Source organism: Argentina silus (genome assembly GCF_951799395.1).
Source record: "Argentina silus genome assembly, chromosome: 12".
Lineage (NCBI taxonomy): Eukaryota > Metazoa > Chordata > Actinopteri > Argentiniformes > Argentinidae > Argentina > Argentina silus.
Window position 1 is genome coordinate 9,095,568 of NC_139666.1, and position 26,549 is coordinate 9,122,116.

Below are 26,549 nucleotides of genomic sequence, written 5' to 3' on the forward strand. Positions count from 1 at the left end.
GTTAAAATTACAATTCAATAATTGCAGGTAGGGCATTTATTTTCCATGATTTCTCAATTAACCTAAAATGAAAAGATTTTTACATCAAGAGTTTTTCATTCTAAAATCAAAATAACGAATTGACCCCTGACCCTGCTTGAGACCCATACATGTATAACTAAAACTTCTGCTAAATCTTATGCAAATCCATGCAATGATTTCAATAGAAGATTCATAGGCAAATTAGAGTCCCGTGCATGTCTCTCAAGTAAGGATTTGGTGACACTTTAAATAAGCCCTATCAGGTTGTCGTGTCATTGGTCTGTGTTATTTCAACCCTTTCAATGGAGCAGAGGATGAAACCATGCTTTTACCACCATGATTGAACACCTGGGTGACACTACTCATTTACTCACCCTTTTACATTCTAATGCTCACCTTTGCTTGAGCATGATTCATAATTGAGACATTGCTAAATCACAACAGTGTCTCAATCAATGCTATACTCAATGTGGGCCTGAAGTGAAGATGATTATACACTACATGTGCTCCCTATGTGTACTGTAGATGTATGATTCCCATTGCACACACCAACACTATGGAGTAGAACGACAGTTGTAAAAAGTTGAAAAATGAAAATACTTTCAAATGAATATGAAGAGGCACTCTTACAGTAGGCAGTATAGGGCCCTTCTCCCCATTCCTCCATTTCAACCCTCAGTCTTCGCCACTGTGCAGAGAACTCGTTTCTCTGCTTCAACATGGTGGCATCGCTCACACGCCTGAGCTACATTTCTTGTCTTGCAGGTGTCATTTACTAGTGTGTTCGACTGAAACGTTGGGAGAAATATTCTGAATAGTGGGTGTTACACGAAGAATGGAGTGTCCAGGAGTTTGTACACATTCAGTAGGCATAGCAGGTGACATTCACTCCCCTTTCTTTCTGCCTTTACTTCTGTTTGTATGTTTGTTTGTTTGTTTGTTTGTCTGTTTCATTCCTTCTCTCACTCCTTCATTGTGTTTTGCTGGTTGGGAGTTATTTTACTTTTTCGAAAATCACACCTGCATACTTGTATATGCTCCTTTAGTGTCTAACAGTTTCACCAACCACACTACACACTCACAGCCCTAAACATCAGCTAATCTTGCAGTCCACTACCTACGTGTTTAGTTAACAGTCAGACAGTGGGCAAAGTCCCCAGCGGAGTCCCTGGGGCAAGGGTCCTGGGCATGGGGCACTGGGCTTGTGACTGTATTTATCTGGGAACGCTGTAACAACACCAGCACCTCCCAATCTGCTGACCAAGGACAGGTGTTCTATCACTGACGATGACCAGGCAGAGGGACACAGGGGTGTCAGTCAGATGTAGTACTCCTTCATGCTGTCCCTGACTGAGTTGTGGAGGTGGAGTTCTGTCCGGTAGGCCGTCTCCAGGCTGTGCTGCCGCTGCTCCTTCTCCTTGATGCTGGCGGCATTCCTCTGGGCCTTACGCTGCTGGTACAGGAAACGGGTCATCACCGCCACCACGCACAAAGTGATGAAGACCACCGCCGCGACTACACCTGGGGAGGGGAGGAGCAAGGGCAGCCATCTTTAGGAGACTATTATAGGGCTATATTCTCCGGTCAGTTCAATGTTGTTTGGTAATTTAGCAGTTTAGCCTCATCAGAACCACCTTCAATATTTTTCTTAACTTCAGAGACACTGAATTAATGACTGGTTCAAATTGTAATTCCCTTGACAACAATGTTTGTGACCCAGGGTATTAATTTAGGAATGCTCTTCTTGCTTTCTTTTCTTTTATTTGTTGTCTTTAATCAGTCAATCCATTATCTTCATGACACACAATCATATCTGACTGGAAGTCAATTTACAAGACCTTTTACTTTACATTGCAAATAACGTCCCCTCTGGATAATTACTGTGGAAATCTCTCCAGTGCCGAAAATGCCTAAATTGTGGCATGTTATCCTGTCATGACAGACACACATTATTCCAAGAAAATGTCTGAGGAGAGGCAGAGATAGCCGGGGCTCATTTCACAGCAGACTGGCTTTCGCAATTGAGCACTTTAACAACTCTGAATTGGAAAACTCACCTCCAATTACTGCCGAGTTGCTTTGTGAAGCGTTTCTTAATGGCTCCTTGCCTCTGTCGACTGTCTCTGAATGATCTGTCCCCGTGGACGGGGAAGAGAGAGAGGTGATGTGATGTGATCATGAGGAATGGGATAAGACCATTGATCTCTCATTTGTTTTAGAACAAGGGGACAGAAGGGATTGGATGAAAAACAAACAAAAAGAATAAACTATATTCACTTGGGAACCATCATCATATTCATAAAGTCTACGGTCACTTCTCGAGACTGAAAACTCAGGATTCAGTTCAGGTTTTAGTGTTGACAATGACTATGTTTACATGCATGCTAATAGTAAGGCATGAGTCATGTCAACACCTTATTCTGGGTTTGTTACCCCGAAATGTGGCCTTAATCGGAGTATGCATACTCAACATACAAACGTGGAATATTGAGCTATTTGTCGGATTATAATCAATCAGAGTATTTCGAGACAGTATGCGGCCATTGCGTATGCCTTCTTCTTCTAGTGTGGACTGTCTGATCAGATCTTGTATGACAGATCAAACTTGCCTCTGCAGAAGAACGTTTCTTGACAAACTGGTTGGCGTTGATGCGGTACTCAGCATGGCTATCTAGCTTGTAGAGCTCAATTTTATTATAAGAATTTGTTTACAAAAAAATCATCAAAGGATCTTGTAGAGCACAATTGCCACTCGTACCTCCTGACGCATGGTAACATCCTGAGGACGCAGGACTCTCTCCACCATAGAGAACAGCGTTGAGAAGGATGGTTATCTCTCCATTCTCTGTCACTAAATAATAATTTGAGAACCACTCTCTCCCACCAATCCTTGCTGTACTCTCACCCATTAGCTTATATCTGTGTGTTCCCCGGTGGAACGAATGGCACCTGCTGACCATCATTATACATTTATAGTGTTGTAGTCTGTTTTCAAGCATATTAGTGTATAAAATGGCTTTTTACTGTATTTAGCGAATGAAAGGGCTGAATTATGCACAATTTGCAGGAAAGCAAAACCAGTGTGTACCACGGGAGCAACATGGTTGCATTTCTAATAACCTTGATGGAAAGCAGCAGAAATGTACAGGGGAAACATAACCATCTTTGATCACTAATTGGTCAATGCACCATTTGCATGTAAACTGAATTTTCTTCTGCAGATCATGTTAACAGCTTAATCGAAATATTGTCTTATTCGGAGTAAGGCCAATAATTGTATTGTGTGCATATAAATATAATCACTGAGTGTCAAAGATTAAAACAGTAAAGGGAATTGTCCACTGTCACAACTGTCTAGGTAAAATATGAAGTGACTTTGTACTAAAACTGCAGAAATCTCCTGATATATTACATTCTCACCTGATTGAGAGTGTAAGATTGTGGAATCCACCAACGCCCCACAGTTAGACTCAACCAGTTGACCCCGTACACTGACCAATGAGCTGCCACGATTCAGTAGTGCAGCCTTCAGGGGAGCCACGTGATTGAACTGGACTGATGACAGGCAGCCAATGAAACCTTTGGATCCTGCTTGCATCACTTCCTCATCCACAACATCCATTCCTGTAAACACCAAGGGGGTAACCAATGAGGTGAAACGTTCAGAACGTTACAGATACAAATGTAATGTGGTGCGTGTGCGTGAGGATTCCACTGAGCTCAGAAAGTGAAGTGTAGTAGTGTATTTGTAGGACACTTACTAATTACTGGTGGCAGTACTAGTGTAACAGTACTACTGCTTCAACATATTGCTGCTGATAACCTAGGGATTCCATGGCTGAATGAGGTAAAACAGTGATTCAGTTCATAGATTATAATTCTACCAACTCTACAATGACCATTCGGGCCCACAGCGTTTCTAAGTGTTAGACTTTGTCAAATGTCTGAATCATTTCCCACATCTGAGAAACACAGAACTGTGTATAATCTATGAACTGAATCACTGTTTTACCTCATTTAGCCATGGAATCCCGAGGTTCTCAGCACCAATGTTTTGAAGCGGCAGTACTGTTACACTAGTACTGACGCTAGTAACTAGTAAGTGTCCTACTACTACACACACACACACACACAAGGTTTAAAAAACACATGGTTGCGAAGATCCCATTGGATCTCTTTAAAGCAGAATCCAAGTTTGACTAATGTATATGCTATACACATATGCTATACACTCTCCTTCAATATAATCTCTCTTTGACAATGTGAGAGATACTGTATGTGCCATTGAGTGGGCTAACACTCTCTTGAGACTTAATGAAAATTGTTCCTGCTTGTTATTTTCAACGAGAGAGTGAGCTAATGGTTGCACATGAAATGTATGCAAATGCAATTAGAGATTCACAATACGTTTGTTTAAATATTCCTCATTTGCCGGAATTCATCATGATGACTGCCACATATGCAGATAACACTCTGGGCTGCTTAAAAGCACTTGAATATCATTAATCAGCGGTACGAGATAAGGGTGTTGAGATGAAATTTGTTATTTTGAGTCGTGTTACGTCGAGGACAAGATGACATAAGATGGAAATATAAAATACAAGAGAAATCAACGTGTGGCTGCCAACCCTGGGAGTTAGGATTGTCTTGTTCTCACTGGGTTATTACCCTGAGGGTACATATTCATTCACTGCATTTTTGCTTTAAAAATCTTCTTTGAAATCTAGAATTACCATCACTCTTCCCATGGGGGGCAATTTAGAGGAAGTCGTTGTTGCCCCCAAACAAGTTGTACAATTACAGTATGGCCACAGTGTTTATCACTGGTCTTTGTTTGTGTGGCGGAAGCATTCACTTAGGCTTAATAGATCCCTAGGAGACATGAGCAGGTAAATGGTTCTCCTTTGATGCTTGGGAAGTACGTAAGTAAGCAATGGAAGTTGTTGTGCTGTGCTTAAGTAAAATGAGATCAGTGGGTTCTTACAATGGGTCCTTAGAAATGCAGTGAATGATAGGTAGAACAGGCATACCCATGAGGACATGAGTCTACTACAGTATGTCGCATATGCTAAGCCCAGATTTGGCATACATATTGCAGTCTTGAAACTGCTGTGTGTGCTTATACTGTAACTCTTCCCTTTTATGACTTTTCAGGAGTTTGATGAAAACTACTCTGAGGCTCACTTCTAATATTTTCACTTCTATGATTTATGCATTGCCAATGACTGATGTTCCAAAACTGTGCTTCACTCACATTAACCTAAGAACAAATTATTATCATTATTTCATGAATTCATCTCCATCCAGTCAGGGATCCACTGTACCTTAATGATAAAAATGAATACATTTGTTTTGAAATGCAAATTATGTTGTCAATTAGCATAGATTTGCTTGTTCCCTAAGCTATTGTGAATCTGTGTGTTAGACAAATGAGGCTTGATTTACTTAAGAATGTCGTTTAGCTACTGATTAATGGGTAGAGAGATAAGCTTGAGTGTGATTCTACCCAAATTTGTGGCGTGTGTGTGTGTGTGTGTGTGTGTGTGTGTGTGTGTGTCTGTGTGTGTGATATGTATGAGATACAGCCTGATTCGAAGACAAGGAAAAGCATTCTGATGTGGATTACATGCACACACACAAACACGCACGTGCGCACACACACACGCAACGCACACACACACACACACACACACACACACACACACACACACACACACACACACACACACACACACACACACAGAGTTCTGTGTTTCTCAGATTGGAAAGGAAATGATTGAGACATTTGACAACACTTAGAAACGCTGTTTTTGTGAGAAGTAATATCACTAACATACCTCATCTGTCTCTCGTAGCTCACTATGACATTAACTGCAGAGTCATTTTCGTCTATACAAGCTCTGCACCCATATCCAGCTCATTTCCACAATAAAGGACCTTGACTGCACTGAAGCTATGCGACGGTTCATCATTTCAAAGTACATCAACCAAAAATGTCCCTCATTTCTCAGAAGGGCTCACCTGTGACTTTCCCCAAAGTCAGCGATTTGATTGAGATTAGCTCTGCATCAGCCGACAGGCTGTACCTCAGGTTCACGTCCTTGTCAATCTGGATGAGCGAGAGAGAAGAGAGGGAGCAAGAGAGAGAGACACACAGGTAAGGAGGTGTGAAGAACACATTCCACAACAAGATGCTTGGCTGGTTTAGGGTGTCACAGCCATTCACTTATTTCAGCACCGTTTTGGCATTGACCGTTTTGGCATTGACCGTTTTGGCATTGTCAACAAAAGACAAATTATTCCTGCTCATGGTGATCGAATGCCGTTTAAATCGCTCTCCCTGCTTCTTAAAAATATGATATACATGATGTGTGTCCACCACCCTCAATCACTTGTATCAATACACTGTGCACTTACCCTCTTCTGTCACCTAGGTGCCATTCGTTGTGTAGGTCTGTCCCTTGCTCAGCTGTATTTACATCTCCCTTCTACATTAGCATTCTGAATAGCCATTACAGTACAGTACTGTATGTGTCCCTAGCTGACCTGTACGTAGAGGTCCTTCCCCTCGCGGTGGACTCTGATGCGGTGGAGGAGTCCGTCTGCCAGACTGCTGGGTCTGGGGATGAACACATCTGGTCTTCTGTCTCTATGGAGACGGTACCAGATCTGCAGACTCCCTGGTGGAGGAGGACGGAGACATGGATACTTTTAGAGAAATAATCTCTCAATATGATAACTAAGGTGTCAATCAATACTCATGATATTGGAAACATTTCAATAACAGTTCTTACATTGTGTCTAGTAATAACAAGTCGTTTGACAAATATACTGTAACACAAAACAGCAATCTCTTGTCCTTTGTCATGAACTAGTTTGCAATAGGAAATAGCGGATGTAATCACAATTACAACAAATAAATGTCGGTCTGTCACTGTAATCATTTAAATCCATTTCTAAACCCCTTTGCCAAAATAAGTATGTTTGTAATAGACTTGGTGGAGTCTCCGTATGGTTTCAAACCCCTTTGGTGAAGGCTAGTATTGTAACAGCCTTAGTACAGATGTAAAACAAACTAACTATTAAATTTGACTTCATTGGATTTTCCACAACCGTTCTACCTACCGTTGTGAGCCAGGAAGACAGCTATGTACTGCTGGCTGAAGGTGCTGACAGTGAGCAGCATGGCAGGGCTCTGTGTGGTCATGAAGCTGAAGGCCATGTTCTCTCTGGCCCTGCTGCTCTCTCTGGACACACTGGATGCCTGAGAGCTTCTGTTCTGCATCACTGAGAAAGGCTCCTGGAAGGTGTAGGTCACTGACGACTCTCTGTCAAATGACACAGACACCTCTGGAGAGAGAGAGAGAGAGAGAGAGGGAGAGAGAGAGAGAGAGAGAGAGAGAGAGAGAGAGGGGGAGAAAGATAGAGGACAGGAGAGGGTTATCATGAGTTTTATCTTTGGGTTACAGTCTTGAATAACCATGATTGCATCTCACTTGTTGATTGCTGTAAATTGCACAAATGGGAAGCACTGGAGGCAATGGAGAAGTGCTGGAGGCAAGAGCCAATATTTAGGCCTGCAGTAAGAATGCCTGAAGAGTCATTGTTTCAATATAGCAACATAATAAAGTGAAATTATCATATCTGATGAAAATCATGTTACAATGCATTATACAGTGCATAGTCAAAACCTTAAACCTATCAATATCAACAGTTTGGAACATCATTAAAAGGAAGGAAAGCTCGAGTGAGCTCACAAATGGCCTGGCAGGCCAAGGAAGACTTCTACAGTGGATGACCGATGAATGTTCACCGTGATTAAGAAAAACCCCAGATCAGGAACACTCTCCAGGAGGTAGGTGTGAATGTGTCAGAGACCATCATCCACAGAAGACTTCACCAGCAGAGACTACACTGCAAGGTGCAAGCCACTAGTTAGCCACAAAAACAGGATGGCCAGGTTACGGTTTGCTAAAAAGTATCTAAAAGAGTCGGATGATGAGTAGGATGAATTCTGAAGTGTACAGAAACATCTTGTCAGTCCAAATACTTAACATGAGTACTTAATTTAGACATTTGATACTAACCCTATGCATAAAAAGTAGTGTAATTTCAGAATGGTGAAACCAATATGTACACCAACACCATCAAATAAAAGCTGAGAATCTCTACTTTAACCTCTCAAATCCAACCTTTTGGAGTGTAGAGCCAAAAGAAGAACAAATGCTTCACTGTCCCATTTCTTATGCAAGGCACTCTAGATATGAAATACCATGCAAATTCTGAACAAGAATGTGAAAAAAGGTGTGAGTCATATATTCTGTATCTCAGATGGAGGGTTCTATGGAAGCAAAATTGGATCAAAGTGAGGCTTGATTGTATCTCAGAACCAGTGAAAAGTGAGACGTGTCTCTTCCATAATCATGGAGGCCTAGATTAGTTTGAATGTGAGAGATGGATCCTCTCAGACAGACCAGAGACAGCAGAGGAGAAAAGATCTGTCATCTTCTCCTCTCTCGCTTTGATCACTTCTTCACTTGTTTGAGCCCAATCTGCACTCTGAATGCCCCTGATCTTAACACCTCCACTTCACAAGAGCAAATGAACTTCAGGACAGAAGCAGCCTAACTGTCTTTTGTAATGTAATATATGATATATATGTCACCGTCATAGACATAATACGAATTATGTTGCCATAATCTCTCAGCAAAATTAGATGTCTAATACTAACGATGTTGACAATGCAATGAAATGCAATAATGGAACTGAAATGTCAATCAACATTTTGCATATTTTAGCTGAATGGCCTTTGTGAGAGAACATTCCGCCAACACATTACAAATCATACTTTATATTACTATGAGTGTATGCACAATTATACTGTATGGAAAACACAGCAACATTGAAATTAATAGAAATTAAACATCACAAGACCTAAGGCTGACTTCTATGATGTATGTCCCCATGTGTGAAACTAATGGAAGCATTCATTAGACTTCAGATATCATAGTAGAGCAAGGACATGGGGACTTCAGGTATTACTCAACACCAACGGCTATCTTTTACAATGGCAAGCTACAGTCTAAGACCCCCACCTTCCTTGCAGGAGGGTCCCCCGTAGGCGGACTGGGAGCAGTCACAGACGTAGCCGCTGTTCCTCTCCAGGCACCTCCCTCTGTTGTGGCAGAGACTGCTGGAGCCGCTGCAGTGGCCGGGGCAGCCAGAGGTCACCCCCGGGGTCATCTTAGCCCGCTCCTCCAGGTTAAAGGTCACGCCGTTGATGGTCAGAGTTCTGATGCAGCCCAGGAAGCCCCTCTGTCTGGAGGCCGTTCCTCCTGGAGGAGAGAAGGGAGATTATTATTCATTCATAAGGCTATTACAGTGTTATAACACATTCATAACACCCCTATAATATATACTACAATAATACATCTCCTGGAGGAGAGAGGAGAGATCATAACTCACTCCTACACCTGTTGTTACAGTGTTATGATACATTTAATTGCATATCGCTAATTGTGTATGTAGTTATGCCAAGTTTTTACATTTTGAAATATACCAAGTGTAGTTACAAACTGCATTTATGTCTATCCGAGACAACCTCATTCTTGCTGAGTCTTAAGAGTGTTTTTTGTCTTAAAAATATTTTGTTTTTATGACTGGAGTGTTTCTGTTGCTCAAGATTAGACCACTACAGGCAGTGTGGATTCACATTTCTATTTATCTTACAAGCAGAGTGAGCAGTAAAACAAAGACATAACCCAGCCATCTACTGTACTCGTTAAAATAAAAACAGAAATGTGAAATGACATCTCCACCCTGAGCAATCTCCAGTCTTTATACTGAAACATCTGACTGCAGCAAAAACTCCCATTGTGCTCCCTCTACCCACACATAGTTTACAATTTCTGTCTGTTGAAATGAATCCACTTAGGTCAGGAGCATGCCACTCTGGTCCTCTGGAAACTCAATGTCTGTTGGCATTTATGTGATGTGTCAATCTAACTGATTGCTCAGACGAGGCACACAACTGATTTCACAGGACCCAATCAGATGCTGACTGCTGAAAATACTGCTGCTAAGGATCATAGTTACCTACTATAACAAATGGAAACACGTTTTCACAAATGACTGTGTTGATTCTATTCTACTCTACTCTGCTCTGCTCTGCTCCAGGCCTACCCACAAACAGCTGGCTGTTGAGCCTGAGGCGGAGATGTCCGTCAGACGGGGCGTCCAGGAAGCGTAGAGGCAGCTGGTCCACCTGCAGAGAGGCCTCCTTCACGCTGCGCTCCGCCCTCACGTAGTGCCACTGCCTGTCATTCAGGGGCACGTGGGACTTCACCGCCAAAACCACCGGCCCGTTGCCCACGTCAAAGGAGAACGTTACCACCAGAGGAGCTGAGGGGAAGGGCGGGGGCACAGGGGACAGACACACAGGGAGAGAGATCGGCATGACGTCACAGGAACTCTAGCAATCATCACATTAGTATTTCCATTTTCACCATGAATGATTTTCTGACGTTTTCATACCAAGGCTGATATTTAAATATTTCTTCACAATGAGAACTCCTTTCTACCTCCTTTTGCTCTCTCTCTCTCTCTCTCTCTCTCTCTCTCTCTCTCTCTCTCTCTCTCTCTCTCTCTCTGTGATGTAAGAGCTATACTATCAAATACTATTGCGTATGTTATACCATTTCATTTGTTCATTTCATGTCGATGCAATATTTTGCATTGATGCTTCGAAAGCTTGTTGACCTATATGGAGTTATGAAGTGCTGAGACGACAGTTTGTCAATATTTCCTAAAGCCCCTTAGATTCAAAAAGCGGCAGTTATTTCAATGCACCAGATATTATGTACGACAATGAAATCTTACAGAGTCCCGAAGAGACGTTGAAAATTCCTGAAAAGACTCCTTTTAAGCACACCTGTTTTGCCTCCCTATAGATTCAGTCATATGTTCTCCTACAGCCACCTCTAAGATACTGGCTGAAATTATCCTGTGCTATTCAGACCTTATTTGACAGCTTGATAACATAGCTCTCAGTGAGCAATTAGAAGTACATCATGCAGTGCAGGATTGTCAGCTTGCATGTTTCTCAAACTGCAGGTCAGATGTAGCAAGCACTTTCATCAGAAAATAGAATCTTGATATGATTTCACAGTGCTGGTCTCTATCCAAATGGATTGTGTGTGTGTGTGTGTGTATGTGTGTGTGTGTGTGCAGGCGTGCATGTGTTTGTGTGTGTGCGTGTTTATGTGCATGTACGCGTGTGTGAGTAGCACACTGACTCACAGCTGAGCTCCACTCTAATGAAGTCTTTGAGGCCCAGGTTCTCCAGAAAGACTCCTGAGGGGGCACTGGTCTTGAAGTAGAAGGAGATGTCAGCGCTGAGCTCTGCTGCCTGGAGGGTGGGAAAGTGCAGGTAGGAAGACTCCTGGTAGAAGGACGCTGCGTTCCACACAGACTCTGGAAGAATGGAGACAAGTTTCAGATCGTCTTTGATAAACCAGCATTGAAAATTAGGACAATGCTAAAATGAAGGGAGAATGATAAAAATGTTATGTGGTGAATCAGGCTTTAACACAAGGCCACATATTTGTTCAGTTTTGTGGTTTCTAAAGACAAGGAGGATGAAAGAGTCTAGAACTGTTCACCTACTGTCACCATGACAACGCAGCGGGCCGATTCTGTAGACAGCCTCCGAGCCTGTTCTGTTGGTGTCTCCAATCACGATCTGGCTCACTGGTAAGTGGTCTTTGTAGGAGAGGACTCCCGTGTCATTAGCCCTGTAATGAACGAAGAATAAGTTGTTGAGGATGCTCTGATGTGAGAATGATGAACCCCGCCCTCTTCCAGTCCTAACAAAAAATGCCTCATATTTTAAGGGGCATATTTTTGTCTATCAAAATATATCAACGTATGACTAAAATACATTATTCATAGAAAACATTTAAAGGAAAATAAATGGACAATAATGAGCACTAGTAGACACAGCAAGTAGACACATAATGACATAAGGTTAAAAAAAGGCCAGTAAATCCCTAGACAGAGAGCCACATTTGCCTTGTTACCATGAGTCTGTGTCAGCGTCACAGTTGCAGAAGTAGTTCATGTCCATGCAGTTCTCCTCCAGGCTGCAGGAGCACTGCTGAACCCCAGGCAGGAAGCCTCCCCAGTAGGTCCGTCTCTCTCCACCCTGGTCCACCCACCACGACAACGGGGTACCATCTGAGATAGAGCACAAACACATCCATGCAATTACCATGATACCTACTGTACGACTAGCAAAAAAGAGAATCACAAAACAGTTGAACTTTTGTTCCAGGGACTCTCCACCCTGGTCCACCCACCAAGACAACGGGTTGCCATCTGAGCACAAAAATCATCCAATCCATGCTGTTAAAATGATGGTACCAACAATAGCAAACCAACAGAGCAATACGATATTTCAACAGCGTACAGTCCACTGAACCAAGTACTCAGCAGTGGACAATATAATAAGACAATACTACATCATGTTGGAATACAATTTCCGTTTCTCATGCTATCTTGACTATTTGTCGTACTTTTTGGTCAGAGCCAGTTAGCCGTGCGCCTCCAGAACTCTCTTAACGGCCATGTGGGCCATCACCATTATTACAGAATGGGCCCCACAGTGGCTGCATGTGAGCAGAGCTCAGGGCATGTGGTGGCATCCCATGACATTGTGTCAATGAGCCCTCAGTGAAGCAGTCAGATAGGCTTCACTTCCTCCAGCGTGTCTAAGTGGCACAGCTCCAATCAGTCATCCATCACACCACATGACCCTGCATTAGAGACACTGCAGGCCTGGAGGGAGTAGTATCTCTCACACCCATCTATGCATCTGCAGTGGCTGGTTCATCACGTAGCTGAGCTGTTAAGAGGCCTGCTTCTAGGACTGGGGGAGAACAGCAGGGAGAGAGGTTATGGAATTGGGAGATTGCATTGAGAGTGATTCAGTAGGAGTGGGTATGGGGGCTTTTTTACTGCTAGCAAGTCACGTTGACTGGTTTGAATGTCGAGTTTAGTGGGATAACGGTTTATATTTGTCTTCTCCGAGAAAGAAAATCTACAGTAATATGGAAATATATATTATAATGAATATCCACACTTTATATTGAATTTACTTCATAAGAGTGGGTTGATGGTACTTCTTCAGCGGAAGATTGGCCAGAGACACATCGTTTGATATTGTACTGAAGTTAAGTCTAATAGCTGACCTTGATTTTAATATCTCCATCTCGATACTTTTAATCAAATTTTCAACAATCATGATGGATCGCAATAAATCAATTGTTTGGTTTCCATTAGTGTCCGAAATAGTTTGAGACTGAAATAATAATTTGGGCGCCTGGGATGGATGCCAGGTTAATAATTAAAAAATGCACAAGTCATAAAGTTCCATAGATCAGCTTTCAAATGGAAAAGCAAATGGTGCTGGTGTCTTGTTTTCCAGTTAAATCAAAGTAATCACAAGGAAATTGCTTTCTGAACGTGCTTAAACACAGGGGGAGATGGGATTAACTGTAAGGGGAGATGAGTTACTTACTCAAGGACTTAACGATAGGAAGTACTTAGGCATAAATATTTATTTATTTATGAAAATATTGCTGGAGGATGCATTATCTAACCAACATTCTTAAAATGTTAAAGACAAAAGAAACAAGGGGATGGTTTCTCTTCAACCGTAAGGTAAAAGGTTTAAACATGTCATTAAAATACTGTGTGCTGATTTTGTGATATCAGTGCAGGATACAATCAACCTACTGTATTAAATGTTTTGGTCATTCAAATTTAAATAAAATCCTTGTTTGCTTTAGTTTGATCATTACAGTGTTGCATCTCAAACTTGGACAATACTGCAGTTAAACATATGGAAGGATTCCTGGCCTTCTCTGACACATGAAACACATCACATAATTAACAATGAAGCCATTTGTAACACCCCTTCTGCATGCTCTATCTGTCCTGCTGTACGCCAGCTTATACCCCACAAGCTAGAAAGAGCGTTGCCATGGTAAAATGAAAAGCATCTGTTGTTGTGCTAGTCCAATTACAGCGAGCTGTGTTTTTGAAATCTTTTTCTGAAGTGTTCAAGTAAACAATGAAAGCAATTATGTTTGGTTTCATATCTACTGGGCTGAAACTAACAAACTTAACTTTCGGCATAATAAACGTGTTTATTGTCTGCGGTGACATGGTATTCACCTCCAAGAGATCTGGCTACATAAATTTTTCATAAATGATGAGCCTACAGTTGGGGCTCCCCAAGCGTTGCAAGAACTGAGGGAATAAAAGGGGGTCTCACAAGCAGCATACATTATTCAACTCCCCATGCAACAGCACACAAACATTGTGTAATAAAACATATTCAGCAGGGAACATAGAGCCAGTATATGGCCAAACATTTGGTGATAAATGGGCCGTGGATCGGATGCCGGCATTGTGAAGTCTGCTAAGTATCTGTAACTAAACTCTTTGGAGGGGAAACAGTCTCACGACAAACATGCAAATAAGTACTGCATAGTTAGTCTCACCCCAAGTGTTAAAGAGACGGGACTTCCTGCAGCCGTACACCACGTCCTGTTGACACTGCTCCGACCCGGCCACAAGGGCGCGTAGTTGTTCAGGTGAGGCACTGTAGTTGAACCTCATAACGTAGGGCTTCTGTAGCGTGGAGCCATGGACTCTCACTGGAGCTGTGCTGTTGTGGCTGACCACTGTCCACACCTTCTCATCTACACACACACACACACACACACGCACACACGCACACACGCACACACGCACACACGCACACACACACACACACACACACACACACACACACACACACACACACACACACACACACAGACCAAGTGTAAACAGTATGGTTTCATGGCAAAACAAGGTAGTCCCAGCTCTATTTGTGCTACATATCACTAGACGCACAGGCCCTCATTACTAACCCAAGCACCCCGAGTGAATTCCGGAGACATCCATTTGTTGATTGTTAGTGCAATAGTGTAGTCATTGAATTAGATAAATACCTTGCAAAAAATAAGGCACTGCTTGTATTGAGTCAGGACTTTAGAATTAATTTTGTGTTTTAACGAGCTTACACATTAAATATAACAGTTTATCACTGTTCCTTTATGATGCATATTAATTACTGTAATGATTCTGTACCAGGCTACTGAGAGGTATTTACATATCTGACAGTGCCTCTAATTGGCAGTCAGTCTCGGTCAACATTGTAGGAATGCATTCTGATTTGACGGTTATGAACGGGTCTAACGTGGCTGCTTCCCACATAACGGGATGTGAAGGGATGAGGGAGAAATGCACTTAATCCCAGATGTACTGTGCTTAGGTAAAGCCTGAATGCAATAGACAAGAGATTGATCTGAATTATCATGTTTGCTGGATTACGAGGGACGTAATCCAATTTGAAACATAATTCTGGTCATAAATCTAATACATCTAGATTGACTATGTTGTTTGGCTGCCAGTCTATCAACAGGATCATAATTGACCTAAATCTAAAGTATACTTGTATAGTTGGAGACCAGAGGACAGCAGCTCACCTGTCATGTTGCAGTAGACCTGTGTGGGCCCCAGAGGACCACTCCCATCTGGATCAATGGAGAAGTAGCCTGAGGAGCTGCCCATCAGCCTATAGGCCTCACAGGATGCCTCATAGATAGCTGGGGGGAGAATTAAATAGAGAGGTTTTATATATTTATATATATATATATATATACATATATATATATATATATATATGCAAACTACACGTTCACAAAAATAAGTTGATGAAAAAAAACAGACATGCCATGTGTGGTGTATTCTATTCCCAATGTGGTACTGTACATGCTATGGTAGTCTAGCAAAACAATGAAATCATCAGTAACTTCCCAAGTGTGTTGAAAAACAATCTATCCCTGAACATAATTACCCACGGGGATAAATAAAGTTGTATCATGACATATTACAGAATAGCTAAACAATGGGAAACAATGGGAAAAACAGTTAAACAATGGGAAAAGTGAGACTAAATTGGATGTGTTTACAAACTGAAATGGATATAAGAGAGGATGCTGTAGAGGTGTGTATATAGGGCAGTTTGACTCACCATTGTGGCAGGTGGCTCCAGTGTATCCTGTTCCAGAACAGTCACAGTAGAAGGAGCTCCAGGACTGGGAACACTGCCCTCCATGCTCACAGAAGTTGGGAAGACATCTGAGGAGAAGGAGAGAGAGAGAGCAGAGACTGAAGAAAGACACAAGTCTCGAATTGGCAGAAACTGGTGCCACACAGGTATTCTAAAGCTGCGAAGACAACAATGCCAAAGTAGAAAATGTGGTTGTTTTTTGTATTTTAACTCTCTGACTGAGATGAAAATAACTACATATAAACACCCTGCTAACTATGAATACAATTAATTTAACAGTTGGTAGCTTATAACAGACATCCAAGCTATCCAATACAGTATAGTGGGTTATGTGGATGATTGCATATTCAAATATGTATTTTTCTGAATGCTGTAAGTGTATTGTATTTCATTTGACAGTGTAATATGCTTGTTGAAATACCATCTCTATTTTAACAGTAGAAAATATTCACGGGGTGACAGTGGCAGGTGTTTTGAAATCAGTGACAGCTACTAAACAACAGAATGCCTGTAAGACTGAAAATACGAATTATTCACGACACCAATTTCACAAGGAGTAGTTCACAAAGATCACATTATCTGCATGCAAAACTTTCTAGTGAAGTGAGATTTTAGTAAACATTAAACAGTTGTTGAGTTCTGAGTTTGCATCTCTTTTTAAAAAATGTTCCCCTTTATTTTCCTATGAGGCTTTCATTCTGACATGCCAACCTAATTTATGCAGTTCAATAATCATACTTGTTTTTATCGTGGTATAATTGAGGAAAGGTTGTGTATTGCTTGTAAACAAAACAGAAAGGGAGCTTGTAAACAAAGCAACAAAGTGCATATTGGATGGCTAAGGCAGGTATGTGTGAATTCAATTTGATCTTGTCTCATCTGTCTCTCTCTTGAGCTCACAACACCATTTCAATTCCCATTTCACTGCTTAACGCTACAAAGGAGTGTCAACTGTTCTACATGTAACGTTTCAGGTGAAGGTCTAATTACCGCTGTGCTATTCTTTATTTTCACATGTACTGTCGAGGGGCTTTTCATGGAACATAAAAATATGCTTCCCAACATACAGAACTGTTCCTTTGCAATGTAGTGGACAATGGACGGTTTAGTAGTTAGAGTAAATGTAGAAAGACGCTCTTTAACAAAAGGAACAATCATCTCCAAGGGCCTTTGTGTCGTATAATTGGCACACTCGCTAACAAAGACATTCATATATTTTTCAATAATATATGTCACTACCTGAAGTGCCTGAAGGCTCTTTTCTAATAGCTTTATTGGACATCCAGTAGACCCTCCTTTCCTCACTGAGGGGGTAAATGCACACCGATTTCGGGGCCACGGTCGCAGTCTGACCCCCGCTCCCTTCAGGGATGACTATGAAAGTGTGACACAGAGTTTGGCCTGGACGATGACAGCTGGGCATGAATGTTTTAAAGTGTGGGACTGGTCATAGGCATGTTCTATATTAATAAACAGGATTCTGGAACAGCAGGAGTGACCAATCAGCCCGGTCTTTACAAACTGAGAGGAAAGGAGATAGAATTTAATTGTGATTTTTTTCATTTCCGCGGGGGTTACGCAATTATAAGTGGATGAAAGCTAAATTGGAAAGGTCAGAGACAGAAGCAGACATGTTTTTGATTGTGTTGATTTGGAACCCCACAAGGATAAATAAACAAATCAGGAACCAAAAAGAGAATCCTTCCATAAATGTGCTTTTAACTTCTCTCAAACCCCCTCCTCTTCTCCATTCAAAAGACTCCAAATGTCAGACCCTAAAATAGAGACTAGCCTACTTACAGGACTGTATGAGCAAATCAGTGGACTCTACAAGAGTGTTCCATAAGTGATGCCAATGAATGCACAATTGTACAAATATATCATATGAGCCCATGAAAACAGCACTAATTTTATGAGCTAAAAACCCTTATGTGTCAGCTTCTTTTTTTCAATACAGTTTGAGTTGCTAGTTTAGACAACATTGATTACTTCCAGATGTTGGCCCGATGGAATGTGTCAGATATATAGAAAACAACATGGCCTCGAAACAACATGCCCCTCATCTTGCCAGATTCACACTGCGACTGCTAAACAAACGACAAGGTGACATAGCTTGAGGTGAGGTGATAATACCCTACTATTTACAGTTAATTAATTGAGTAAGTCTGCTCATTAATTGGGTAAGTCTGCTCATATTGTGCTTACTTTGCATAACTTGCGCTTGTATGTTTTAATCAGATACTAGTGCAACAGAGTTGGCTAGTTCTCTCCTAACTGTGTGCAGCTCATCATGTTGCCAGGCAACGGATTGTTAGTCCAATAACAAAAATCAATATTGGGTAAATCAGAAAGTTTAACCAGGAAGCTATATATAACTATTTGAAGCTCATTGGTACCACTCTTCTTATATACCACTGTGGACTCAGATACTACAGTATATTGTACTGCAGTGAATATATCAAGTCCTTGTTTTATGGTACATCAAAACATCGAAGTAAATGTATTTTATCACATGAAGAAAGGTGTTGCCACATAGACACTTCTTCTGCAGTATAGGGACACAATTAACACAAACAACATCTAGGTGACACAAAACAAACTCTTATGCTATTTTCTTAATCACCTCCTGGTGAGTGATGAGTTTCTAATTTTAGTTCCCTTCCCCTGGGTTGTGTAGCAACACAGATGACTGTGAACGTTCATGGTAGTAATCATTCACTCAATCTGCACATGGGCTTGAGTCACTGATAAATGGAGACACAGTCGAGACCAAAGACCTCATCAGCAGCTTTACCTGGACAATACAAACCTGGCCCGTGTTTCTACTCCCCCGATGCAAGTAGACCTTCTGTCTTGGCAGGTTTCACATGACTTCACATGACTTTAACTTGGTCATGGTCATGTTCTTACATAAACATAATAATAAAAAAAGATCTCTAAAGTTGGAGTTCCAAAATACATAGTCCTATGGTCACACTTTCCCATGAAGTTGCACTTGCAGTAGGCCTACAGTATGTAGTAGCTCTGGAACACTTCATTATGTTATTACATAACAAATGTGTTCTGGAACTGTGGATTGAGTGTTGTAGAGGAGCACCTTCTCAAGTGGAATAGGGACTGTTCCAGTCTCTTTGTGAACACTTGCTGCTGTTTAGGAGTACAGTTCCACCCAACGAGAGAAGGAATTTCTCTCACATAATTGTCATACCTGTCATGGATGCCACAGGTGTCAAACTGAAGTTCATTGTAGTTTCCCAGAAGTCTTTGCTGCACTTGGTTGAGGTTCATTGGTTGGCCGTTGATGGAGATGAGCCTCATGCACCCCTGGAACGCCAACGTGGGGTTCTTACAGCCAGAGACACTTGGGGACGAGGAGGGACAACCTAATGTGCGCACAGCAGGGGATGTAACCAAACATCTGCCAAACCAGCTCCCACTCTAATAACACAACAAAAGAGGCTTACGGAAATATGTTGAATTGCAAAGAGGGTTGTTTGCTAACTGTGCAAAGAGACATGCGAGCAGACACCTAGAAACAGATATTTACTGAAATCGAAACAGAAAATATTCATAAACAACTTTTTTTGCATGACAAGCATGTGCTTTTTTAAACCTCTGTGATCGGAGAGGAAGTGAGAGAGAACAGAATTAAACCTGTCAAGATTCCCCATTATGTAAGTTGAAGCCCTTAAAAGCAGCTTAGTAAAAAGCGAGCTATCAGAAGATTTGAGATTTACATGGCATGTTCTGGGAAGCTTAAGTTTGTTGCATGTATTAAGCAAATCTCTGTTTATATGCCACTGCAAATTAAGAGCTCTTAAGGCACTGTAGTCCAACATTGAGGGTTCAGTATTCCACTGAAATTCTACTGAATTTCTCCTGTAAATTCCTGAATATTCAACAGGAATAGAGCCCTTCTGTAGTTAACTGTCACATTTTGTGTTTTCTCACCAAGTAGAGTATCTGTATCTATCCTCACATCTTATTTCTCCCAAGATTCATACTTGCACACTATTTAGAGTCGTATGGATGGCCAATACATTTGTTCGTACTAGGCAGTGTGCAAGTTTGTGTTTTGAGACATACATAGTGTCTGTCCTCTCACCTCCGAAGTAGAGGTAGTCTCCTGCCTCCAGGTGGTCTCCCAGCTCGATGGTTGAGGACGGCTCGCTGTCCAGAGTCATGGTGACCTGCAGACCTCGCGTGCTAAGACTCACAGAGTGCCACAGTCCATCATTCACCCTATGACCTGTGGACGCACACATATAGTTGAATTGAGTCAATGTCTAACACTATGATACCTTACTTACTGTACTTTGGGTATTACAAGGCACACCGATCTTACTTGTTTTTGTACAACATAGGTAGATCTCCCATATTGGTCCCGACCATTACCAAGTACACAAAGGCTAATCCACAACTGTTTGTGTTGTGTTCTGTTTGTGCTTCCATTCTGAGAGAAAACCAACCAATGGTAAACCTCAAAGGTATAATCTTGTGCAATCTGCATTTCAAACAACAACAAAGTGAGCTCCCTGACTCTTCTTTTATAAACAGCTGAGGGATGAGGCTGGAGAAATGAAATCACTCAATTTCATAGCTATGGATGCAAGGATTGACCATCCATGAGATCAACATTATAGTTGTAACCATGTGTTGAAGCTGTACAGTGTTTGTTTACAATTGTGTTGTTTACAACCAATAGAGTAAAACAAGCTTATATGTTGGGTTCTGATGGGGTAAGACAGTTGAACTAAGCTAATGAGGCATTTATACGTGATATTCTTCAATAATCAATGGCTATATATCAAACATTTAAAATTGATGTACCAATTGCAGATTGGCCCTTTAAACATGTGGCCTTTGCAGCGAAGGGCATCGAAGCTGTGTATGACTGTGGCATGTCTACAATCCCCTCTGTGCTCACCATCTGGTAACCGGGGTCAGAGAGAGGTTGCGGGCAGGCAGGGAGAATTACCATGCAATGAGATTAAATGCACTCAATTTCAGACGGTTGTTTGAAACAAACAAAAAAAGCACACACCTGGTGAAAATAATTGCTCAAAAAAAGCCTCCAATGTGCAACAGATGGAGTTTGACCCCTGAGTGTTCTTGATCACATCTGGACACTATGCCAGAATGAGATCACTTCCAAATATGGACAGAGAAACTGCTGCTCCAAAACAACTGTCTTGCTAAACCTGTAGAAATATGGCTACATCCACTGACATGAATATTTCATCCATCCATTGTGGGAAAAAAAAATCCCAATGCTTATCTTGTCTGTAGACTCAGAGATAAGCAAAGAAAAGGGCAGGTTGAGTGAATTTGGTCTTCTCATAATATTTACAGACTATCAGTGTGTTAAAATATGGGCCTCAGAGTCACAGAGAGTGTCATGGTTTATCCCTAGCATTAGATAAAAATGGGTTTCTATTTGTCTGATTAGCTAGAATAAAGACCCTTATTTAATCCCCATGCATGCAATGTTCATTCAAGCCTACAGAGCTCTGGGTGGTTTAGCTGGAGGCTGTGTGCCCTGGTCCTCACCGGTGGACACCTCTGACTTCTGCTGGGCTGACGTGTGGTGGGTCAGGCGCAGCCTGCTGTTGCTGATCTGCAGCTCTAGTCTCTGGGGCTCCTGGGCCAGCCGGGTGGAGAGCAGGAGCCCGTCTGGGTTCCAAGTGCGGAACTGGAAACGTACTGCGAGGCCCCCCATGGCAGACGGCGTCGCCGGGAGCAGCAGGAAGCTGCTGCTGGAGCTCAGGAAGGTGGTGGCCACCAGCTGGGGCGCCGAGCAGGAGAAGGTCACGTTGCCCTGGAGACCAAGGAACACAGTTACCTAGCCCCAATCAAAATCCAGTCTAAACATTTCAGGGTCACAGTAATTAAATAAATGATGTAAACTCTAATAACTCTGTTATTAATAACTTGGTCTGTTATTAATTTATACACTCCCCCTTGCCCTCTTTTACAGTGCAAGAGTGGGAAGGAGAGAGAGAGAGAGAGAGAGAGAGAGAGAGAGAGAGAGAGAGAGAGAGGTAGTATTGACTGGAGCTGGGTTAAATGTCATTGCCATCCCTGCTGAGACTCCTAGGGACAGGGTGAGCAACTACTGAGGACATGAGTTCCTGTATGCAATGAAAAGGTCACCATAGTACAGAGATGAACATATCATCGATTCTTTGTGACAAAGAGGGGCAAAGACAGGGAGTCAACTAAACCCTCCACAGGGATCCTTTCATAAAATCCAAGATTTTAGGGTTCTTTGTATCGTATTTCCATAGGCTAACGCTAACTCCCACACACCTTTCAGAAGCACTGATAACTTATTCATGCTAATGCTAGTTTTGTGTTAGCTGCTTTGTTGTAGGGGCGGGTGTGACAGTATCAGTTTGTCAAGAGCTGCTGTTCACGGCTGTAAGGCTGCTGAGCCAGAAGGTTTGTGAAGGTTAACATTCATGAGGATGTGTCATTTAGGGCACAGGACCCTGACATCTCTGAGAGGACTACCTTAAATAATGAAATCTAACGCCAGGATAGAGGCAGGCAGGTAATAATACCCTCAAACTGAATGGATCACTGAGTACACTCCACCTCATCACCGAACGCTGATCTCTTTCCAAAATAAGAACAAGAGAGGAGAAGAGGGCTCTAAGTGGTTTTTACTAAGCTCTTCCTTTGTCTCCCCCGTGTGCCCTGTCAATTTGTTATGCAACGACTAGTATGGTTCATTGGTCTTTAGAAGGTTACGTGTTGTTAACCTCCCCTATACTCACACAAAGGTGTATTACCCTTTTGCATAAGTGAGTGTGTGTTTTGGTTATGCAGCAGAAAAGACACGGTATAAACCCACACAGTGAATCCATTATAGATTAATTGGAAATATAATCTTTGCTACCTTTGGATGAGAATTAGCTGTTTTACCACGCTGTATATCTGAGGCTTGCGTCGTTTGGCCAGGTCGATGATGTTGATTCCGTTGTAGTAGAGGTTCTCGATGCAGCCATGGAAGTTCTTCCTGAGGAACGTACCAGGTTTACCAGGCAGAGGGATGCCCCCGAAGCTCAGCTGGGATAAGGAGAGAGAGAGAGAGAGAGAGAGAGAGAGAGAGGGTGTTTGGAGACAAAAATACATTAGAAATGTACATACAGTCAAAATGATACAATATCTGTTGGAAGTAATCAAATAGAAAAAGTAATCAAATTCTGCTTCAATAGGTGTCTTCCCCACTCAGAGCTAATTGAAGGACAGAGGATGTAATCTAGTCAGAAATACTATCGATGACAGTCATACAGTAGGTGTTTGGATGTCCACACCTCATAGTCGACCTCCAGCGAGTCTCCTTCCCCCTTGGTGCGGAAGTGCTGTGTGTGGGTGTCCACGGTCAGGTTGACCTGCTTGTTGAAGCGCTCGATGAGGACAGAGTGCCAGTGCTGGTCATCCAGAAGACTGCCCAGAGTGACCGCAACACGACCACTGCTAAACCGCAGCCTGGTGTCATCTAGAGCGAGAGAGAGAGAGAGAGAGAGAGAGAGAGAGAGAGAGAGACACAGAGAGAGAGAGAGAGAAGAAGGGAGGGAGAAGTGTAAAAACAGAGGGTAGTAATTAGCAAAAGATCAATATGTTTATCAATATTGATAATAACAAAGTAGAGTCTATGAAGGGAAGAGGTGGTCTTACAAGAAGCGTTTCCACAGGACATGCAGTGCTAAAAACAAGACTTGAGCTCTCTGTCTTTCCTCCGTGCGCTGCTATCAATTTGTTAACACTGTAGTAACTCAGACGCTCAGGATGTGAACCCTTAAATGTCAGAGCCCAGCTAGTGAATGGGGCTCAGGTGCAGAGGTAATTGGAAGGGCGAGGACAAACACTCACTCACACACACACACACACACACACACACGCACACACGCACACCTGCACACACGCACACACGCACACACACACACACACACACACACACACACACACACACACACACACACACACACACACACATACAGACACATATACACACATACACACACACACACACACACACACACACACACACACACACACACATACAGTACACACATGAAAGCACGCACGCATGTACACACACAGTTACACCCCCACATTGCTCCCCAGACTCCATTTAACACTAGTTTTACCAACTGAAGGTCCACCGGCGTGATACGACACTATAATAAATTAACTCTGCCGTTGTGAATCCCATGTCCTTCGCTGACTTTTCCTAAACATCTATTTTTAACCTCAGAATCAGAATCAGAGTCAAAATGAGAATTCTTTTATTTGGCCAAGTATATTTGCACATACAGGAAATTTACTTGGTGAGGTTGGTGCATAATAGCATTGTTACAATTTTAAAAAATTAAAATCTTTTTGGCCTTGTTTTCAATGAGCATCCTATGATATCTCCTCCTGCGTGTACACAGTGTGTAGACTACGATTTGTGTGTCTGAGTAAAGACCATTGATGTTGATAATGATATAGAAGGCTGGCAGTCAATGCGTAATGACGTGGATGACGGATGAGGTAAACAATGTGTGTGTGTGTCTGTATGTGTGTGTGTGTGTGTGTGTGTGTGTGTGTGTGTGTCAACAAATGGTCATCTCCGGACCGGTTAATAATGTGTCCCGGGGGCTTTTAGTTTTTAACACTTCAAAGACTCATCCATGAATTCCCAGAGGCCCCTTCGACTTGTTACCCATGATCTTTGCCCTCTCTCCTCTGTGTCTCACCCAGGTTGAGGTAGAGGGCCAACCTGCCCCGATGCAGCTCCAGAGTGATGTAGTCTCCCCTCTGACCCTCCCCGTGGAGCAGGACCCCCTCAGCCTGACGACTCTTGAAGCGCAGTGAGATCACGTCCTTCACCGTGCTCATGGACTTCTGGTTGAACCGGTAGAGTAGCGAACTTCTGCCGTCAAAGTCCGCCACGTACGATTCTAGCCAGGATTGAGAGAGATCAAAGAATCTTGATGAACAAATGATGAACAAATTGCTCTAAAGATAGCTCCCCCTTCATCATCTATGGGCCTTATGGTCGGTCTCACCACAACTTGAAGTGGTCTATTCTATTTTCTTTGAACTGAATTGATTTTTTATCAGCAACTTCTGATTGGAACTTTTTTAAAACCGACTATTTCTTTTGAGGCACTTTTCTTACAATAATCATTCTCTGTGGAACACACTCAAGGACTTGCTGATGTGGAGAACTGTACTAGGCTTCACCCACTGGAGATACACTGTACACTTCCACAGCAGAGCGGAAAGGAAATGTTGAGTTTTTTAAAGCCTGAATACATTGTACAGTACATACGGCAAACTGTTGGAATAAATAATGCAATCTCCAACATGCACCTGCTATTTCCCAGCAGAACAGAGGCAAGGATGATGTGCAGAGGGAAACAGGGGAATCGTCAAGGAGCAGGAGAACAACTGACAAGTTGTTCAAATAGCGTTTATATTACATCGTATCAAAGATATGATTATGCAAAGAGTTTTGGGAGTTAAAAGACTGTCAAACACACTCATACACACATTCAAAGACTCACCACAAACGATTCTCCTGTCCCTGGGGATGGTTCACTCAATCTAAGTGCTATGGATTCTCATTGAGGAATTTATGACATAGCATAATGTCTTAATGAATGTATAGCATAATGAGATGGCTTAAGATGGAAGAGACTGTAGGCAATTTAATGCCATGAAATTACCATTAACATTTACTAACGAGCAATAAGCATGCACCTGGATTGACTTGCTACTCACTATGTGAAGATTGAACTGAACTGATGATACAGTCTGCGCTCGCCGACTTCTGCTTATTCCCTATTTTTATGTATTTTTTTTACATCTTTATTGTAACACAAGCAGATACGCTCTGTTAAAAATATGCTAATCCGAGCTGTGCCTACCAACCGTTTTGCAAATCATATCGAAACGTTTACAGATTTTATTGGCAGCGCCCCGAATTCTATGCATGTCTTTAAATCATTTACGAGACATACTGTATCAAAACGGGGCCACAGTCGTATCAGCAGGATGTAGTGGATATAATGATCATCATTACCTCCATTAGACATTCCAAGGGCTTTTTCCCATAAGTGCAGGTTTGTCATCTATGACATATTCAATGGGTAATGTGAGTCTCTAGGCTTTTACGCCACTCTCTTCCAGCTCTCTGTTTACACTGTTAGAGCTCTCTGGAGTTTCATTTTTACAGTAAGTTGAAATAAGGGGTGAGCGGGGGGGGGGGGGGGGGGGGGTGGGGGGGGTTGGGGGGAGGGGATCATGGTGTGGGACCACTGGGTATTATGAAAGAGCTCACTCAGGGATA

General features: G+C 42.2%; 1 protein-coding gene across 1 annotated transcript in view; it reads right to left on the reverse strand.

Moving 5' to 3' along the window:
* Nucleotides 1-1,339: 1,339 nt before the first annotated feature.
* Nucleotides 1,340-26,549, reverse strand: part of LOC310812879 (contactin-associated protein-like 5) — a gene marked incomplete at its 3' end in the record, with an annotated part of 49,736 nt that continues 24,526 nt past the window's right edge. Inside the window, exons 5-24 of the mRNA XM_083681617.1 lie at nucleotides 24,952-25,155; nucleotides 23,524-23,708; nucleotides 23,132-23,275; nucleotides 21,755-22,022; nucleotides 20,310-20,453; nucleotides 19,413-19,587; nucleotides 16,166-16,272; nucleotides 15,618-15,737; nucleotides 14,586-14,786; nucleotides 12,099-12,255; nucleotides 11,686-11,813; nucleotides 11,320-11,493; nucleotides 10,204-10,422; nucleotides 9,117-9,356; nucleotides 7,147-7,371; nucleotides 6,568-6,701; nucleotides 6,043-6,130; nucleotides 3,442-3,645; nucleotides 2,079-2,153; nucleotides 1,340-1,542 (exon numbers count right to left, since the gene is read on the reverse strand). Of these exons, the coding sequence (XP_083537743.1) occupies nucleotides 1,340-1,542; nucleotides 2,079-2,153; nucleotides 3,442-3,645; nucleotides 6,043-6,130; nucleotides 6,568-6,701; nucleotides 7,147-7,371; nucleotides 9,117-9,356; nucleotides 10,204-10,422; nucleotides 11,320-11,493; nucleotides 11,686-11,813; nucleotides 12,099-12,255; nucleotides 14,586-14,786; nucleotides 15,618-15,737; nucleotides 16,166-16,272; nucleotides 19,413-19,587; nucleotides 20,310-20,453; nucleotides 21,755-22,022; nucleotides 23,132-23,275; nucleotides 23,524-23,708; nucleotides 24,952-25,155 (3,395 nt within the window). The remainder of the gene's footprint in view (nucleotides 1,543-2,078; nucleotides 2,154-3,441; nucleotides 3,646-6,042; nucleotides 6,131-6,567; nucleotides 6,702-7,146; nucleotides 7,372-9,116; nucleotides 9,357-10,203; nucleotides 10,423-11,319; nucleotides 11,494-11,685; nucleotides 11,814-12,098; nucleotides 12,256-14,585; nucleotides 14,787-15,617; nucleotides 15,738-16,165; nucleotides 16,273-19,412; nucleotides 19,588-20,309; nucleotides 20,454-21,754; nucleotides 22,023-23,131; nucleotides 23,276-23,523; nucleotides 23,709-24,951; nucleotides 25,156-26,549) is intronic.